General features: G+C 34.9%; 1 protein-coding gene across 2 annotated transcripts in view; it reads left to right on the top strand.

The window, feature by feature from the left end:
- The first annotated feature begins 15,658 nt into the window (after window positions 1–15,658).
- The window catches only part of LOC127858544 (cytoplasmic tRNA 2-thiolation protein 1-like), a 49,218-nt gene continuing 46,641 nt past the window's right edge, over window positions 15,659–18,235 (top strand). For both annotated transcript variants that reach the window (XM_052395757.1, XM_052395758.1), the window contains exon 1: window positions 15,659–15,782. In XM_052395757.1, coding sequence (XP_052251717.1) covers window positions 15,726–15,782 — 57 coding nt within the window. In that variant the 5' untranslated portion in view covers window positions 15,659–15,725. The remainder of the gene's footprint in view (window positions 15,783–18,235) is intronic.

The following is an 18,235-nucleotide window of genomic DNA, read 5'->3' as shown; positions in this document are numbered from 1 at the left end:
ATCATAACCCATATGTAATCGCTACATTTAGATGCAATGTTTTAAATTCTAATGAATTTGTTTTTAAAGATTCACGTGCTCATGAATTTGTTTTTAAAGTTTCATTACCAAGCAGTCTCAAGTTAAAGTAACAAATGACACAAGTCACAACATATCTATAATTTTCCTTTGAAAGACCACAACTGTTCATAAGTCGGAAAATGTACACTATAATATAAAAGAAGTCATAAAACATTTTCATTTAAACACATTACCATGCTGAATATGATGTTTCAAAGTACCACTCTAGAACTAAAATACCACACAACACACATAAAATAAATATCTACAAAGGGGGCCATAACTCCTCATATAATTGAAAAAAAATCATCAAATACATTTTGACATGCTTATTTATGTCTTAAACTTTCCACACGTCAGCAATTATACTTTCTATGGAAAGATAGACATTCGCAAACCTGTATTCCACTACGACCTCAGTCTGATATTGATGTCATAACAACTATTACACAGTAACTACGCTGTCTTTTAAATAAACACAATTTAAGTATATGCAATAACACAACGAAAGTAACTGCTCTTTCTTATGTAGTAGATAATAATGCAATAGGAAATGTATGCACGTCATGTTAACAAAATATGCTTTACACAAACTATGTACATACACACATTGCAAATGTTCCTACAATAAGACAGTCAGTATAATTTTATTTGGTTCTTATAAAATTTAACACTGACATACACTTCGCATCCATACAAGTCCAAAAGGTGATAACAAACAATATTAACCGAAACAAACTATGTTTGAAATGAAAACACAAATGTACTCATAATCAAAACAAAACAACACACAAGCTTAACTGTTGTGTGAAAGAAAGGTAAAATCTAATATAACTGTACCTTGCCACAGGAATGGCTACTAATTCCCAATGACGCTTGTCATATTGTTAAGTAACTTATATGTAGTAGATGTACTTAAGCTTGTCGAAATAGGTACGAGTGGTCTGAAAAAAACCACACGGAAATAACATGAATTCAGGTTATTTTTCCACATACCGAGTTTCTTCAAACTAATTTTTTTTTTAAGTTTTCGCAGGATCCAAATGTTAGGTCTCACTTAGTTCTGTATTATAGCAACATAATGTTTGTCTGACAAAAATATTGAAATAAACTGTATATCCCAAATGATGTACTATATACACATACCGATTTTAATAAATGTTTTAAATGTATTCATAACAAGCTTAGTTGAAAGGAACATTATACATTTGTATACAGAAAAATCTTCAAGGTTCATATCATCATACACAAACCTTAACTTCAAATGCGCATATATACATAATGGACTAATATAAATTAGGTGAACTAACACATAACTTAAATTGGTCGAGAACGTGAGATATCGAGTTTTATCAGGAAACTATAAAAGTTAGTTTACGATTGGCGACATAAAAATGCGTAGAAATAAATCGGAAGCCCGTGGTTTCTCATCGACATAATTAATCATAAATGAATAAGAAGGCTATGGAAAGTAATTGGTTCGAATAAATGCCTTAATAATAGTTGCGTAAAATTTTGTTCAAAATTTCTTCGGCTAGTTTTGTTCTTTTATGAAACAGACTATATATACCACCATTTGTATTGTGCAAATGACCATAGTTTCCAACAATTTTAACTCAGTACCCAGTTTGAGTTGTTTTTAATAGAAGTAACATACACAAAAGTGTATCAATTACACAACAAAAATTTAGATTTTAACTTTTTTTTTATTAAAAGGAAACAAGTAGAATAAAAAGCTGATTGATTGATATACATGCATTTGTTAAATTTCATATTGAATAATCGTATACATACATTGCAGTTTATTTTCGTATCAATATGAAACATTTGAATAAAGATATACATGTTTGTCCATTATATATTCTACTGACATTAAATGATATAACTTACTTAATGTAATTACACGAAAAATGAATACATAATATGTGTACATGTTTTAACAATTTAATTTGAAAAACGCAGGTTGACTAAACTAAAAAGGTCAAATGAATAAAATGTGTTTTTTCGTGAATTATGTACAAGCCACAGTTAAAAACGTATGATGAATAAAAAATGCGTCTTATTGTACGTAGAAAACTTAAGTGATTTACCTATAACTATCAACAATACCACATTCTCTATTTGATATTGCAGCGAATGTATGCATCAATTTCAATTTCAAATCCAGATCATCAATTCTACATCACCCATTTCTCAATCAATTTGAATTTTAAAAATGCACTATTGTGTGCTTGCATTCTCCAGGTATATTTGTACTGATTTTTGCTTTTTCAATGTCAAAGTGAGCTAATCATGCTTCACGCTTACAGGCGCAACCTCCAAAGGAATTAGCCCATACTTGGCTTTGACATCAAAAGACACTTAAAAACAGCCTGACTCGTTTCACCTCCAATGTAATATGTGTCATTATCAAAAACTTGTCTTTACCTTTACGATTTATTCAAAGTGGATATATCATTACAATAAATATTTTAGATAAAACAAGATGTGTTTGTGAAACACAATGTCCCCCTATATGATGTTTGACCTTGAAGGATGACCTTGACCTTGTGAAGGATGACCTTGACCTTGACCTTTCACCACTCAAAATGTGCAGCTCCATGAGATACACATGCATGCCAAATATCAAGTTGCTATCTTCAATATTGCAAAAGTATTCATAAAATAAGCGATTTGGGCCACATATATTTGACCTCTGACCTTGAAGGATGACCTTGACCTTTCACCACTCAAAATGTGCAGCTCCATGAGATGCACATGCATGCCAAATATCAAGTTACTATCTTCAATATTGCAAAAGTATTTATAAAATAAGCGATTTGGGCCACATATATTTGACCTCTGACCTTGAAGGATGACCTTGACCTTTCACCACTCAAAATGTGCAGCTCCATGAGATACACATGCATGCCAAATATCAAGTTGCTATCTTCAATATTGCAAAAGAATTCATAAAATGAGCGATTTTGGCCACATATATTTGACCTCTGACCTTGAAGGATGACCTTGACCTTGACCTTTCACCACTCAAAATATGAAGCTTCATGAGATACACATGCATGCCAAATATGAAGTTGCTATCTTCAATATAGCAAAAGTTATTGCAAAATGTTAAAGTTGGCGCAAACAGACCAACAGACCAACAGACCAACAGACAGACAAGGCAAAAACAATATGTCCCCCACTACTATAGTGGGGGACATAAAAACATAAAAAGTGAAAAATAATTACCAATATGAATAAATTATACAATAATTTACATTTTTACACAAAAGCTTTTAGAAAATATACTTATTGTGCACGCTGCTTATTCCAAAACTTAAAGTAATTTAAATACTCAAAATCAACAAATATTTCGTAAAATAAAATTAACCCTTATAGCCAAAATGTCAATCCTAGATGTGGTGTGTTAACAAAGATTTAACGAGATTCAAACTGCTCTTTTTTGTGGTACACTTTATTCCAATTTAATTTCCCGCAACGATATCTATTCATACGACACACGAATTCTAACTTAGTACATGAACATGTGTTGAATATATTTTCCCGCGAAAAAGGACATTTTGTCTCTTGTTAAATCTATGTTACCAGACCACATCTGGCGTTGAAATTTTGGCTATTTCTATGAGAAACATTGATTTTTTATGTGTTAACTTTATTTTTCGAAATATTGTAAGAAATATTCGTTTGTTTTGAGGGTTCATGTGCTTTTAAGTGTCAATATTTACTATACTGTATGACTGTTAACCAGTTATTAACCACTTATATCCTAGATGTTAGAGTATCAATGTCCCTTCTACATCAATGTCTTCTTCATTATCATCCACATATGCATCACTCGCAAGTTCATGTTCATTTTGAAACGGATGTTCCACAGGGTAAGCTGTATAACGTTTATCTGATACCGATCCCGCATCTACGAATCCTTCAACGCATTCCTGTCTATTGTAGATCGTAACTGTTTTTTTTTCTTCGGGGGTTGACATTTGTCTATTGAGGGGTGTAACTGTCTCTCCAGGAGATGACACCATTTGTTTTACTTTCAATGATGCTTGCAACTCACAAAGTTCCAATTTTGACTTGAGTTTAAAGAACGCTACGTTTATGTCCAGATTTGAAAGACTGTTATCAGAAATACTCGAATGCAGTGTACTTGAAACTGACATGAGTTCAGCACTTAGATCGTTGTCAAATCCAGGTGAACGTATAGCTCTAAAGCTAAGATCGAGAACTTGTTCTACGGCGCTGTTCCCTTTACTATTCAAGTGTTTCTTAAGAAGACAAAACTTCAAACAAATTTGCAGTCGCTTTATTTCCCTTGATACTTCTGTCCAGAACTGTTTTGTTGTATTCATTTTTTCAGCCAAAATCGCTTGCTTAATGTCATCTGCATTCAACACACCGTCAACACGTATACTTTCAATATAACCACTAGATTTAGCGTCCTCAATTAGTTTTACAACTTTATATAAAGGCTGTAGATTGTCTAGTCTTTTGCCCCAGATAGATAATGTACTGTTGTTTCCTGCTACAATTTGTCGATTGAATTGTGTATATTGCTGTTCGGTTAGAAACCCAACACATTTTAGGATGTTAAGTTGACTACCAATATTCTTTGCCATTAATCTGACATCTGATGCTTGCAGTCGCGTGTTTGTCTGAATGATATCTTGCTTGACATCTTTTAGTCTTGCTGAATAACGTCTGATGTCAGTCTCAAACAGCTTACCACACAATCTGAACGGACAATGAAGAGCCAAATCTTTCCTTTCAGGGCGTGCCTTTGTAGTGATATGCTTATCCAAATATCCTACCTCGAATATGCACTTACAGTCTGGCAGCTGCAGGAAAACAGCATCCTCTGTAAATTCTTCTTCAGACTCATTTCTAATTAAGTGCTTGTTGCATACAATGCAGAGGCATTTTTCACCACAAAGTCCTCTGCATAAATGTGTACATTCCAACTGTTTTCGACATGTATAATTGCACGGCATAACGGAGCATTTCTCGTGACAAATATTCTCACACTTCCCGTGTCTACACTGGTATAAACACTTACGTTCACATGAATCACATGGTTCGGAACATTTTTTCTTACACTTTACATTATGACTGCAAGTTTTTTTGCATTTCTGCGAACAAGGTGGACATTCTTCTTCACTACATGGAAATGTACATTTATGACCACACTTGAGCGTCTTCCCACAAGTACCTTTGCACTTGTTGTGTATTTTTCCACCAAAACACGAGCCGCATTTTCCTGAACATGGATGTCCACATTCATGAACTACATTGCAATCAACTGAGCACTTAACACTCGCGATATCCACGTGACACTGCAATACCTTTTTGTGACCACATAATAATTCGCGTGTCACTAATTCTTTGCATTTCTGACTATTCGCTTCGGATTGACACTGCATAACCATTTTGTGACCACATAATAATTCGCGGGTCACTAACTTTTCACATTTCTGATTGTGCGCTTTGGATTTACACTTAAAACATGTTTGATCACAGGAATGCCCACATGACAAAATAAATTGACAGGCTTCTTGGCATTTCCAGTTAAATGGGTCCATGTGACATGGAAGTTTTGCCACATGACGACATATGGGAATCACTTTCTCAATCTTAACAAAACAGCTTCCACACTCCTGATAGCATTTTCTGGTGCACATATGTCCCATTGTGCAGGTGGGGTTGATTTTGACACAGGGTTTTTGACATGTAACAAACATGTGAGATTTGTCAACGACATGGCAAGCTCTTGGACAGATATGCCCACAAGGCAATTGCATTCCGCAAGGTTTGTTGCAGCCACCATTTGGAACACTAGTAAAATCATGTGCGCTCGAAGCTGTAGTGTACATTTCTGGATGATTTCCACATCGAAGAAGTAAATGACTTTTGATAGAATCGGTTTCTTTCATTTCTGAAATTATTTCTTCCCATAACTGACTGCTTCTTTCAAGTAGCTTGAAATTTCCAATGACAAACATACCTTGTTTAGCCCTTGAGAGCGCCACACATATCCGGTTTTCAATTCCTACAAAGCCTATTGGATTTCGCTTTCGCGAGTTGCCTTCTATACTGCTTCGTACTAAAGACAACAGAATAATGTCATTTTCCTCTCCCTGGAAATTATCAATTGCTGTTATTCTTACTCCTTCAAACAAAGATTTTGGCATTTCATTGCGTAGAAGCATCACTTGTCCCATATATGGAGTAAGAACAGTTATCTGATCCTTTGTATAGCCCTGATTAAGAAAATATTTACACAAAGCTGCCAAGTATTTGGCTTCGTGTGGGTTGCAATAACTTGTCGACTCTCCAGAACAAGATTCTTCTTCTTCGTGACTGATAAACTGCATATTAAAATCAACTCCTCTGACCTGATCATATTTAAAGACAGACTCGTGGTCTCGTAATTTTGGGTAAAGTCTTTCGCGACGCAACAGTCTGGATATCTCTGGACGCATACGATGCTGTTCCTCAAGAGTAACACATGGAACATCATTTCTAACCATTCTCTCAAATAATGATATGTCCATTTCATACTTTTTAGCAAGTTCATAGACAGTTGTTGATGGGCGCAGTTGCTTGTGGTCTCCAATAAGTATTAAATGTTTACAATTTGTGTTCAATGTAGTTATGATGTGCGATTCAAGAACTTCTGCGGCTTCTTCAACTATGATTATTTGTGGTTTAACTCTTTGCAAAACTTTTCTGTATTTTGCCGCACCTGTTGTTGTCATTCCCATAACAACTGACTCTTTCAAAATGTGTGCAGTTTCTAAATCACGAACTTCTTGCATACTCGCTGTTGCTATTCTAAACTGATCTTCGTGTACCTTCACAGCGTCTTTCAGAAATGCTCTGCATTTTTGCAACCAGTAGGCGTAAAGGTCTAACCGTTTATCTTTATCCAAATCTCGTATACTTTTCAGCCTGTACACATTTTCTTCTGTCATAGGTCTCGCCTTGTTTAGCATTGCTCTTACTTTTTGTGTATTCTTTCTCTGTCCAAATACGCTTATCCATTCTTCATCGGTTATTTTCTTTTTTCCCCTTTTGTCAGCTTGAAATGGATTATTTCTTTTATAATCAAACATAAAGTCGTCATCCATATCATCTAACACTCTGTCTTCTTCCAAATCGTCTTCATCTGTTTCACTATTTTCATCAATGTCTCCACTGCGCTCAGAATGTCCCTGAAAATGATCCATTGCCTCTTTTATTTTTTTGACATCATTAGTGCAAAGCCATATGTCCACTATATGTTTAGGAGCTTCAATGTTTGCAGTTAATGTCTCAAGCTTTAATTGTGTAACTGGGTCCAGAACGCCTCTTTGAAGCTCTTCAAACGAAAGTAATCGAGAAGGCATTGCTTTGGCAATAGTTTCTTCCAAATGTGCCATGCATTCAACATGCATGGTTTTGTATATTTTTGCTTTTCTATACAGATCTATATTCAATATATCATCTATTTCATTCAATTCTGACATTGCAATTGGCTGTACTTCATCTAAAATGAACTGTTTCCATGTTTGCATGATATTTGTTTTGGCATCCACGTTTTTATGTTTTTGGTTTTCGAATGGTTGGAAAGCTAGCCATGTCTGGAAACAGGTGTTTTCATCAGTTATGTTCATTTTAATCATTAAATTAAATTCTTTTGCATGATTTTCATTCATGAATGGTTCAAGTGCTTTGAATGGTACAATATGAGAAGTTGTTCCTTTTATCTTAGCACTCATTTCTTCGATTTTCCGTTCACTGTCTCTAAGTCGAGCTCTACAGTCTTTTTCACTTTGCATCAGTTTGAAAGACCGTTCTTGTAGTTCACGCATTTTAGCCTTTACATTACGAAGCATAAATGGTATAAGATTCTCGTTTTTACATCTCCCCCCGATTCGAATGATTCCTTCCTGATTGCATACTTTAGAAATCCCTTCAAGAAATTGATCAAGAGCATGATTAGTGTAACAAACAACCAATATTGGGCTTTTCTCTAAATCAGTCTTCCAAAATGTGCTGTTTTTCAACAACAGCTCAGCTATTTTTAAGCCAACAAACGTTTTGCCGGTTCCTGGTGGCCCTTGAATAATAGCGAATTCTTTTGTTATGGCTGTTTGAAGGGCCTGGTATTGTGAGAAATCTAGACCCAAGTCAGAGGAGGTAGGCCATCGTTGCGTGTTTAACACGGGATACATTATGCCTTTATTTCGATCTTGAAGTAGAGTCTGGAAATCATATTGAGGACCACCGTGGCCAAGTAAGTAGGATGGAGGTTTAATGACAGTTTCACAATCAATTATGTATCTCATCATTGGCATTGTGTCCTTCAGTTCCTGTAAACCTTCAAGAACGTACCTGTATGCTTCGAAATAGGCGGTTGTTTCTGCCATCACAAATGATCCTGAAAGGTCAATTATTCCATCCCTAGCGTTTTCAAAATGTACTTCTATATTACCGTCTTTCAATTCATGAGCATTCCTCTCAGTAATTGTTGCATAATGCATTGTGTCAAAATTGTCATCAGACAAACAAACCAGTGAACCAAAAAGAAGTCGCCTAGATGATTCCCAGTTTAAATTCTTAAGATTTGAAGTATCAAACTGGATAACATGGTTGATGCCCTGTCCAGAACAAACAGGCTGCAAAATCTGCACTTTCTGATATATCCTAATATTTCTCAAACGATTTATACTCAGACCATCTTTAATACAACTTCTGTACTCGTAAATACCCTGCCGTAAGGGTTGCACATAATCTTCCCGTAACAAACGGAACTGAGTGTCTAGATAAGTATCTAGAGAATCATACCTTCCTTTCGTCTTGTTCGCTCTAAGAAAGGGTAACTCATTGATATGTATATCGTTTAGTGTCGGGAAAATGCTTATTTCTCGGAAATTATTTGGTGGGGTCATATCTTGTTCGCCAGTCTTGTATACAGGTTTTTTCTTTGCTTGGTCAGTTTCAGTACGTCTTTCATGTTCTGTTTTAACTAGACCAAACACGGCTTCTAGGCTTTCCATGTCAAAGTTCAAACCAGGAAATAAACTTGAAAATTGTTTTAAAACTATAATGATAGTGTTGCAAGATGGTAGTGTGGAAGGAATGGTCGCCATAAGAACCTGAAGGAATTCCGAAATGTCACTTAGAAATAAACCCATCTGTGTTAGATTACTCCATATAAAATGTGCACTTCTATCTTTCATCTGTACCTTGCTCAAAAGTTGCAATATCTTTGGAATTAAGACGGGATGAAGTCTTTCTAAAAATTCTCTTAAATTTGATTCAATATCAGACTGTAATGCAGGAACAAGTGCTTTAAGTATGTAAAGAGCATTATCCTTAAAATCAAAAGATTTTTCTATCAACTCGATAAAACCGCTTCTAGACTGACTTAACTCCAAGAACACTTCATCAGGATTTCCGTCCTTGATGAGGTCTTTCAGCTTGCCAAACCTCATTTCTCTTTGTTCTCTTTGCGTTTTTGGCATGAATTGTTCTCGATTGTCATCAAAAGTTGGAACTCTTGCATTTATTTCTCCCGACTCTTTCAAAATGGACCCACGAGGTTGCCCACGGAATGCACCTTTTCCTCCCCGATGTCCACGGTGACTATAACGCCCAGGTTCTGTTTTTGTGGCAGATCTATCTACACTTTCAGCTCTGCTCTCTGCACCTTTTCCTCCGCGATGTCCACGGTGACCATAACGCCCAGGTTCTGTTTTTGAGGCAGATCTATCTACACTTTCAGCTCTGCTCTCTGCATCACCTAATCTTCCCCTGCTAGGCGCTTGACCTCTCGGCCGTCTCTTTGGGCGACTGCTACCTCTCCCGCGTCCGCGCCCTGGCCCTGATGCATTGTTTTCTTCGTCGGTCTCATCGTCAAATATTCTTAGCGCCAAGGTCTGATTGCTACCACCAGTCTCCATGCCGTTATTTGCTTCTGTAAAACACGCGTTTTTGTTTAATTGTATGCTAAATAATGGACATTAAAACCTAGCATTGGTACGAAATATAAACTATGTTAAAACCGACAAAAACTACCGGTACTCTTTAAATACTCGTGAAATATAAATCACAATATTCCATATCCAATCCATCCAATATAAAAAAGTGAAACTCCAGCTGCTGGAGCAGTATTGAATTTTCATTAAAAACAATTAGTTGGTCCTTTATTTAAGGCAAGTGACCGATTGCCCAAACAGTACAAAACAGCACAATACAGCACAATACAAACCAACATAAACACAAAATATGAATAAAGCTGGGGTCACCGCCTTGGAACGGTCAATGCAAAGCATTGGGGGTTTAAACCTGGTTATAGAGCGCTCAACCTCACACTTGGCCCAGCAATATTCATAATACATTTAAGTGTAAATAAAATTTAACGTCATAGCATTGTAACTCAAATTAAACAGTAATAAAAGGGAATTAAAACGCATTCAATTTAATTACTATTTAATTACTCAATTGCATTGAAGATACAAGAGTAACAGAATTACAACTTTTTGACGAACGATCAAATAAAACTATTAACAATTGTCAACTACATTCCTTCTTTATAGAAAAGATTTGAGAATGTAGAATCATAGAGTTAATATCTCAGATAATCATCGCGCAAATACAGGAAGAAGCAGCAATAATGGGTGTAAAAATTCCATATTACATAGCTTGGTTGTTTATGTGACTGCTAAACAAATTAAAAATAATTAAATCAAACAAGAAACGCCTATCAGAGAGAAAATATAAATAAAATGGAAAAGGCATGTAACCTGCAGGGTTTAGAATATTTTGAAACCTTGAACAATAACTACATTAACATAGTGGTAGTAACTCTTTTTAATAAAAAATATAATACATTATATATTCGGGATGCAAGAGGTTAACCGGTAAACCTACCGAAACGACCTGTTAACTGAAAACTATTCGAAAAAAAGGTTAACCTGTTTTGTTTTATTTAATTCATGGAATAATCGATTTAACGTTTTGCGTGTGAAATACTGCAAACTTGCGCTGGTGACCGGTTAAATCAACATGCCGCACCATCGATGATAATAAATAACGTTTCAAAAAACAAAGAAGTGAAGCAGTACATCGAACTGCGGGGAGTGCTTTGCATTGACCGTTCCAAGGCGGTGATCCCAGCTTTATTTTCCCCCGCCATAGGCGGAGAGATATTGTTTTGGCGTTGTCTGTCCTTCCGTCCGTCCGGCACTTTTGTGTCCGGAGCCATATCTTGGAAGTGCTTTGGCGGATTTCATTGAAACTTGGAATGAGTATATATATGGATAAGGATGATGCACGCCAAATGGCATTGTACACCATCTCTTAATAACGGAGTTATGGCTCTTTGTATCTTGAAAAAAATGCTTTTTAATCTCCGGAGCCATATATTGGAAGTGCTTTGGCAGATTTCATTGAAACTTGATTTGAGTATATACACAATGTATATGGATACGAGGATGATGCACGCCAAATGGCATTGTACACCATTGGATAATAACGGAGTTATGGCCCTTTGTATCTTGAAAAATGCTTTTTGTGTGTGTCCGGAGTCATATCTTGGAAGTGCTTTGACGGATTTCATTGAAATTTGGTATGAGTATATAAATGGATAAGAGGATGATGTTGGCGTTGCCCATCCGTCCAGAAATATTTGTGTCCACAAGTTTTTTGGCGGGGGATATCAATTCAACGAATTTGCTTGTTCTTATATGTGTTTTATGTTGTTTTGTATTGTGCTGTATTGTGCTGTTTTGTACTGTTTTGGCAATTGGTCACTTTCCTTACATAAAGGACCAACTAATTGTATATAATGAGAATTCAATACTGCTCAAGTAGCTGGAGTTTCACTTCTTTATATTGTTTAACAATATAAAACACTTTTTGTTTGCGAAAAAAAAGTGGTTAAAAGAAACAATTTTATCCAGATTTGAATTCATAGTTAAAAGCTTGTCGAGTTAACGTCGTATTTGTTTTATCATAAATTAAATTATTATTAGTAATGTACGTCACAAACATTTCCACCAGTACGTCTGAGGCAAGTTTTGTTTGAGAAAGCAAATTATTAAACTCATTAAATTAATAAACATGAATAAAAAAGTTATATAAAAATAAAATCATTAAATGAATCACTTATGCAATTGCTTGAAAGTTGCGCGGTACGGAACATTAACAATCATGCGAGTGAATTGTCAACCCGATGGCGACAGGTTGACATGGTGGTGTGAAAATAAAGTTTACAAACAACGTTTCCCAACAATTAAAAACAGGTCGTATTATTATCAAGGCTCGCAGCCGCTTCTGCCACAAGCTAGTGGACAGAGATATGTTTTACCAAATGAACACTGTTGTTTTGTGCATGTTATGAGTATACATGAATGTTTGCTGATCGGTTTGAACTGTGGGATAGTGTTGCACTAGTTTAAACAATTATTTAAAATCATTTTTATATTTTGTTAACTTTAGTTTAAAAAATTAAAACAGAATGAACAAAGAAACAAAACGTTATTGTGAGCAATTCAACCCGAACGTATTATAAGCGGCCCAACCAAGAAGAAATTAATGACACTTACAAATGAACAATGTGCATTTACGCACGAAAAAATAAATACAAAACAAAGTTAAATTTACAAAATTATTGAAATAAATGGTATTGTACATTATTAATAAACGGATATGTTATCAACGCAAGCGATCTTTATACGTACCGGTATAGTACAAGTACGAGCGTTATGACATGTTTAAAATTTACTTAACATTTTTACTACTAAAGTTTTTTCGGTTAACCGGTAAATAACCGGTTTCAGCAGTTAATGTTTTTGTAACCTCTTGCATTCCTATTATATATGTTTTATTAATACATGCTATGCCCCCATCTACTATCTGGTTGCAACGTTTGCTTTAAATGCAACCATGATCTTCGATAAAGTGAGTCAACATTTATTTAAACATGTGTATGCCAAATTGTACGTAAACTGAAACACGATATCATAACAATCTTTTAAGATACACGACACGTCGTGAACTGTGATTTAGTGGTTTATTGATCACGATTGCGGCACCATGTCTACCGTAGTCGCGTTCCCTATTTAATTGCAGCCTATGGCATTTTCCTAACAGTCTCAGAAAAATGAGGTTTCTTCTTCAATAAATAAATATAAATATTAAGCTCCTCAAAATATAATTGAGGCCGCGGCCCCTGGGGCTTCTGCTCCTACGATCATGAATTTATAAAAATATTGCTAAAGGTGTATAAATGCATAACCATAATAATCACATAGTTATTAAATAAGAATACTACTTACATGCCGGCTTTATGTTTTCGACCGATATTTTCCATCGACATGATAACAACCTTCAAAATGGTAGATCGTACAAAATAAACTTTCACGGAGTCGTTATTTCTATGAAATGAACTGCACAATCGAAAGTACCGGGTAGGTGTATTTGTAAGTTCAAAGTCTGATCGTTATATGCCCATCGTATTCCAAACATATCCCCTTCAAACTTAATTATAATAAACTAATTCAGCGATAATCGATAAACATGGCGCTTTTCAACTGATAACACTTCCTGAAATAGTAATGTTATTTTCTGAAAATGCACCGGCGCGACAACGAGGGACGTTACTCGGTACATGTAAACTTACTAGTCAAAGAGTTGTCCAGCCTTTCAATTAACATGTTTTGTATTTATTAATAAATAACTGAAATATTTCATTTAAGCTTGAGGTGTGTACACAATATCATGATGCGTTTATGATTAATGTAACCTAAAGCACGTACGTATGCTTAGCTTGCACAGATATTACATAAACTGTGAATATTTCCGCCTTAGAACGGTCGATGCAAACCATCGGGATGGGGCAAACCGTTTCAATGACGCATCGAACTTTACATTTAGCCAGTATTAATCCCCAACATAGAAGTGTAAATAAAAATATAGCTAATATCATTGTTGTTAAAATTTATTAAAGCAATAAAATAGATGTTAAATTTGATGTAACTGCAATTTGATTACTCATTGGTTTAATATCAAGCAGTGCAACGGAACTTGTAAACATAAACAGTGATTACTGCCTTTTCAAATAGTTTGCTTCTGTAATTCCATACTGAATCGCATTTTTCTTCTTTTTTTATTCGCGAATATAACATTTTATGACCTAGTTATATATATAGTTTCATTTAGATTTATTAAAACTTGCGAACGCGAAATGCATGTGCGCAAACCGGGTTCGTTTAGGTAGCATGGTTATTGTATCAAGTTTGTTAAGTGAAAATACAAAAACTTAAAATAATGCATAAACGAGAATATAATCTATTTCTTAGTATAATCTTATTATTCATTTTATTTTTATTGTTAATCTCATTTATTGTAGAGAATTGTCAATGCTAGTCATCAAAGTCGTCATATTCGATAATTGTTGCGATGACGCAATTGGAATAATCAAGAATGCATCTCGATTTGTTTCTTACTTTTATTTCTTGATCTATCATGACGCCAATGACGAATATGACAACTATGACGACTAGCATTGACGATTCTCTACAATTAATTATATTAACAATAAATATAAAATGAATAATAAGATTATAGTACAATAGATATGCGTTTTAAAGTAAAATATAATAGCAAACTGTACACTCATTAGGATAAAAGGTTTCATAAATGACAATTTGAAACATTTTCAATAAAGATCGTACTTCTTCATAATGATTTAAGTTCGCTAGAGCTACATCTGAATATCTTATACAATATTTATTACATAGAATTAATTCATTGATAATACATATTATAAATACCGAATATGATGTTCCCCATTTTGTGGACATCGCAAACGCCTTCCTTTCATAGTCAGCAATTGACTGTAGGAAGTAACGAAGTAGAAGTAGAACCAAATAATGTTGCTTTTAAAAGTGCATGACGTCGAACGGTGAAGCGTGAACGTGCGACGTCGCGGTAAAATATTATACATGATGGCGACATACAATGACGCGCCTGTTAACAATTTAAGCTTTCAAATTAAATCACATTGTTTATTTTTAAAAGTGGGATTGTTAAAGTGGTATTATGGGCATTTTTTTACTGTTGAATTGGGCTGAAAAGAATTAACAGGTTAAAAGAGTTAGTTAAAATGTGGTTACTGACCAATTATCTGCAATTCATCTTGCTACCAGTTGTTTATTAAAAGTATATTGTATATAATATATTTTACATGACTCGCCCAGTCCTCTAAGTCGAAATGATCCGTAAAACAAAATTGTGTCTTTGTTTCGTATGAACGAATCTGCACTAAAACTAAATTTAGGTTCACATCGTACAGGCATGATCAGTTGTCAAACGAAAGAACGGTTGATATTCAAATGCATTATTTTTCCGGGATATTGTTTAAGTATGTTGATGCTGCATTAACAAATATAAGTGTATATGAAGTGGAAACACCAAAAATAAACAACGGTTGCGATAGACACCTATAAACTGGTAGATGCCCATAATATCACGTTAACACCTCTACCAACGAGTTCCAGATTGCGTAAAATATTGGCTGAATGTAACCGAATGTTACCTAATATTTCCTAAGCTTCCGGTTTGATAGTATACCGACCTCGCATCTAAATGTTGCTCAGTAAAAAATAATAAACGTGATGCCAGCAATTTGCACCGTTTGCTCTAAAGGAGCGATCCTTAAAAGACCGAAAACGGTAATGATTTAATGGTGTTTATATTGTTAACATCTTCATACGACACGTAGTACATATTTATGTTTGAAGTACTTGGTTTTGTGTCCGGACAGCTTAATTTTCGGATATTTATAATCATTTTTTGTTATTAACTAATTTTTTTCAATCCGCATTAGGTCATAAATAACTAAGTTATTAATATATGGGGAATGTTTTTTCTCCTTATATGTTTTCAGATGGTATTATAATAGGAGTATTTAAATTTATACATAAACTAATGTTAAAAGCTGTCATAATTAACATGATTAGGTCACATTAAGGGTAGCAGGCTCTTTCGGCCCCAAGCTTTTTCGTCCCAGTCCCAAATTTCACGCTGATTCGGCCCCAAGCTTATTCGGCCCCAAATCGACCAGGCTTATTTGGCCCTATATTTTATTCAGTGATTTTTTTTTGCTTTATTTTGTTACGGCCTGTGGCATTTGGATTGGGAAAATTAGCGCGATAAACCATGAAATTGGGAAAAATAGCGCGATAAACCATGAAATTGGAAACATTATAAATATAATTATAAGAACAAAATAAAAATTACTAAGTTTATGTTTGACAGCATTTTTATATTATAAAGTGTTGCTTTCATGTCTTCTTACAACGTTTAGTTAATATCCTTCCACATGGATATTAAACTTGCAATAATCTATAGATTCTTCAATATACATGTACCATTATGATTTAATCATAATCTCTTCAAGAGTATGAATTTAATTCAGGATGTTTTTTAAAGCAAAATATGATATGGTGAAAACATTAACAAATTACAACTATTAACAAACACGCATTAGTGTTCTTGCTGTGTTAATGTTGTATTAAATGGAGCTAAAATAATACATTTCAATTGTTTACCTTTCAATATCTTGCACAATTGACATCCTCAGTTCAATGCTATTTCACCAAACTATACAGCGTGACAAAAATAATAAAGCAGAATATGCATATGAATCTGATTATACACAGATTCACAAACATATCAATCAAATCATGTTTGTCTCTTAACATTTTCGAACGATACTCATCTTAAATGCTTTAACTTTGTGAGTAAACTAACTCCAATTTCCCAACACAGATTTCCATGACGCACATTCACTGTGATGATTTCTAATAAATATTTGTTGTTGTTCATCTCAAAAGTAGTATTTTGCGTTAATTGACGCACACATTAAATTATCTCCTAATAACCATGTGATATCCGCTGTTAATTTTAGTGTTATTTATCATTTTCGCTGCTCATCGCAAACTTCTCGTCTGCTTTCCGCCATCTTGGATGTGTGTAAAAACAGGCGTTAACAATCGGGATACATCCACTAGCGCCGGTATCCTCTGCAATATAGAGAGAGATGGTTGGATAGCAACGTAAAATCGTATTCGGCTACATTCGCGAACATTCGTAAGTCGGTTGTCATTCGGCGAAGACTCGACAAGCTCGATCGGCACTCGTTCTACGAAATTAACGCTAAATGACAGTGATTTTCCTCCTTCTTTATAAAGTACCGGTTAACGGTACTTTCCCAATCGAGCGAAAATTCCCAAATTCCCTATCGGCATCTGAAAAAATCCCAATCAGCGTCCGAATTTTTTCTCAAAACGATCGAAAGTTTCGTAACAAAACCCAACTTTCGGCGAGCGAACAAAGAAAATCGTATAGTTGTGTGTAACCACGCGCTCGATTAATATCGGGTTTTATTATTCAGCGCGTTCAATCAATAGAGTCGTTACTGTTTGCGGTTCTTTTGTCAGGCAGCCAGCGTACTGTTTGACGTCGGTTTGAAACCTTATCGTAGTTTGAAATGCCCTCCAGCACTGCCTCTGTGGAAAGCTTGTTCAGTCTAATGAACAATCTTTGCACAACCAATCGGAACCGTCTATCACAGGACACATTGACAACTGTAATGATGCTGTGCAGAGAGGGATGCCAGCAACTGAGTGATGATCAAACATCAAAGATTGTTGAAATTTTCAAAAAAATGAAAGCGAGAGACATTGCTTTATAAGAGATTAAAACAAATAGTAATTGATTTTGTGTCTTCTATATAATATTTTGTTATTTATATCAACTTTATTACTTTAAGTAATGGTCATTAAGGCATGCCTGCAAATGATTATTTTAATGGGTATGTTCAATTAAGTTTGAACTGTATGATGTATTCAATAAGACCCAAACTTCACGACGCGATTTTCCCAATTTAAAGATTTCACAACTCGATTTTTCCCAATTTTGAGGTTTTCATGACTCAATTTTTCCCAATTGGACCGGTACGGGTACTTTTCCCAATTGGACAAGGAAAATCGCTGAATGACATTGTAATCTTATGGCTTTATTGGGAAAATTTGGTCATTTTTTGGGAAATTCTGGTCAGATTTTAGGGAACAAACGTCATTTTTTGCAATTGCGAAGCAGCCGATTATCGGTGGTAATTTTT

This window comes from Dreissena polymorpha, chromosome 14, assembly GCF_020536995.1.
Source record: "Dreissena polymorpha isolate Duluth1 chromosome 14, UMN_Dpol_1.0, whole genome shotgun sequence".
NCBI lineage: Eukaryota > Metazoa > Mollusca > Bivalvia > Myida > Dreissenidae > Dreissena > Dreissena polymorpha.
Note: the sequence above shows the minus strand (reverse complement) of the source record. Positions and strands in the feature narration are given on the sequence as shown.